Raw genomic sequence first — 2,500 nt, 5'->3', positions numbered from 1 at the left:
CGACTCGAAAATACTCAGACTAGACGTCTAGTTTTGTTTATGATGATAATAATAATAATTTAAGAAACACACAAAAGCCGTTCGATTCACTTCAACATTTAAGTTTAATTTGTCAAAATATTTTCGTCGCTTTAAGACCGCGACCTGTTCACTGACAAAAATCCGGCAGCACGGATTTTTTGTCAGTGAACAGGTCGCGGTCTTAAAGCGACGAAAATATTTTGACAAATTAAACTTAAATGTTGAAGTGAATCGAACGGCTTTTGTGTGTTTCTTAAATGACTTACAAACACCTTCCACGCTGCAATTGTTTTCGTTTCAGCACACGATCTCAGATCAAATCACTCGCTATGCAAGTACATCTCCGTAATAATAATAATAATTATTATTATAGTAGTAATCATATTTTCTTTATTAACCACAAAAGGTCTATATTAAGAAAAAATTAAGGATGGCACAGGTCAAAATATTGTGTGTATGTGTTTGCGTGCGTGCGTGTGTATTTGTATGCATGAGTTGATGTTTTGGCGTGTTTTGAGTGTAAACAGGTTTAACAAAAAAAAAAACAAAAAAAAACAACAAAAAACAAAACAAAACAAGAAAAATTAGCTATTACCAAAACTGGACCCTTCATCCCTTGTGGTACCCGTGAAGAACTGATGGGCATTAAGCGGGTAGGTTTGCAGCATCTTTGCGGGGTGGTCGGGTAAGAAATAACCATCAATCACTGGAGTAAACGAAGGAGAAATATTGGACAGCCACTGAAATAATAAGAGAAATGAGTAAGCTAATGGTGATAATATGCGACAGCAACGTGGTGAAGTTGTGATGATGACGATGATGACGACGACGATGACGACAACGACGACGATGACGACGACGACGATGACGACGACGACGACGATGATGATGATGATGATGATAATATGATAATGATAATAATAATAATAATAATAATAATAATATAATAATAATAATAATAGTAATAATAATAAACGTATCTGTCAAGACCTACCAAAAACTGAGCAAATATAAAGATCTTGAAATAGAAATCAGCAAAATGTGGAACCTGAAGACTAAAACAATACCTGTTGTCATAGGTGCCCTGGGAATGATAGCGAAAGGGGCTGATTGCTACCTAACTCAGATACCAGGTAACCCCAAAATGGCAGAAATTCAAAAGATAGTGCTCATGAGAACTGCTCATATCCTACGCAAAATACTTTCTATGTAATCTCAAGGTTTAAAACAAACATTAAAAAAAATTTTTTTTATTAGACATTCAATAGTACAACAAAAAACCCCCAAATATATGGCACACTAAGCATAACAACAACGTGAACTTCCAACCTGTTGTCTCTTGAGGTCTCTGGGTGAGACTTGGAGCCAACTTGTACAAGTATAAAGCAAAAGTCAAACATAGAATAATAATAATAATAATAACAATAATAATAATAATAATAATAATAATAATAATAATAATAATAATAAATTCTGGTTTATTGGCCACAAAGGCTAACATAAATAAAAAAAAACATGTAAGGACAAAGACAAGACGAAAAGTACAAAGGGTTTTGCGAAAAAGAAAAGTCCGTGTAAGCATTTAAAGAACAACGTAAAGTAAAACAAAGAGAGAGAGAGAGAGGGAGAGAGAGTGGGAGAGGAAGAGAGAGAAAGGGGGAGAACGGGAAAGAGGAGGAGAGCGAGAGGGAGAGAGAGGAGAGAGAGAAAGAAAGAGAGAGAGAGCGAGCGAGAGGGAGGGTTAGAAAGGGAAACAAAATACAGGAAAAGAGAATGAGAGAAATAGCAGAAATACATTATCGTATTAGTCGAGTCTTTCTATGCCAGATTTATATCTAAAAGGGGTTTTCAACAGCTAGCTGAAGATAAACACCGACACCACCACCACCACCACCACCACCACCACCACCACCACCTCATCATCAACAACAACAACAACAACAATAACACAACAACAACAACAACAACAACAACAACATCAACAACCACAACCACAGCAAACAAACGACGACATTCGAAGCCTCTTTCTGAATCTCTTTCGTTGTTTAGATTGTTCCGCCATCTTAAAACTAATTGCCAGCATTTTTATTCATATTTCTATCCACCTGTCTCGCCACTCCAGCACAAGAAATTCCTTTTTCCACCTGTCTCGCCACTCCAGCACAAGAAATTCCTTTTTCCACCCTTGTTTGAAATCTTAACCAATTTTTATTAAACCCATACATTCGTCGTCCAACCTCGCCCATTCCTCTTTATTTCATTTTCTTTTTATCTTTCTCTCTCTCTCTTCTCTCTCTCTCTCTCTCACTCTCTCTCTCTCGCTCGCTCTTTTATCTTTCTCTCTAATTTTCATCAATTTCTTCTCTATTCGTTCTCTCTTCATTCTTACTATCTTCTTTTCTTTCTCTTTCTTTTCTTTTCTCTTTCTCCTTTCTTTCTTCCCTTTTTCTTTCTCTCCTTTCTTTCTTCTTTCTTCTTT

The 2,500-nt window shown here is 36.2% G+C and overlaps 1 protein-coding gene across 1 annotated transcript in view; it reads right to left on the bottom strand.

Annotated features, from left to right (window-relative positions):
* The window catches only part of LOC115214869 (acetylcholinesterase-like), a 24,683-nt gene extending 23,926 nt beyond the window's left edge, over nucleotides 1-757 (bottom strand). Inside the window, exon 1 of the mRNA XM_029783901.2 lies at nucleotides 617-757. Within this exon, the coding sequence (XP_029639761.2) occupies nucleotides 617-689 (73 nt within the window). The 5' untranslated portion in view covers nucleotides 690-757. The remainder of the gene's footprint in view (nucleotides 1-616) is intronic.
* Nucleotides 758-2,500: the final 1,743 nt, after the last annotated feature.

This window comes from Octopus sinensis, linkage group LG8, assembly GCF_006345805.1.
Source record: "Octopus sinensis linkage group LG8, ASM634580v1, whole genome shotgun sequence".
NCBI lineage: Eukaryota > Metazoa > Mollusca > Cephalopoda > Octopoda > Octopodidae > Octopus > Octopus sinensis.
This window is presented reverse-complemented; position numbering and strand designations above follow the sequence as displayed.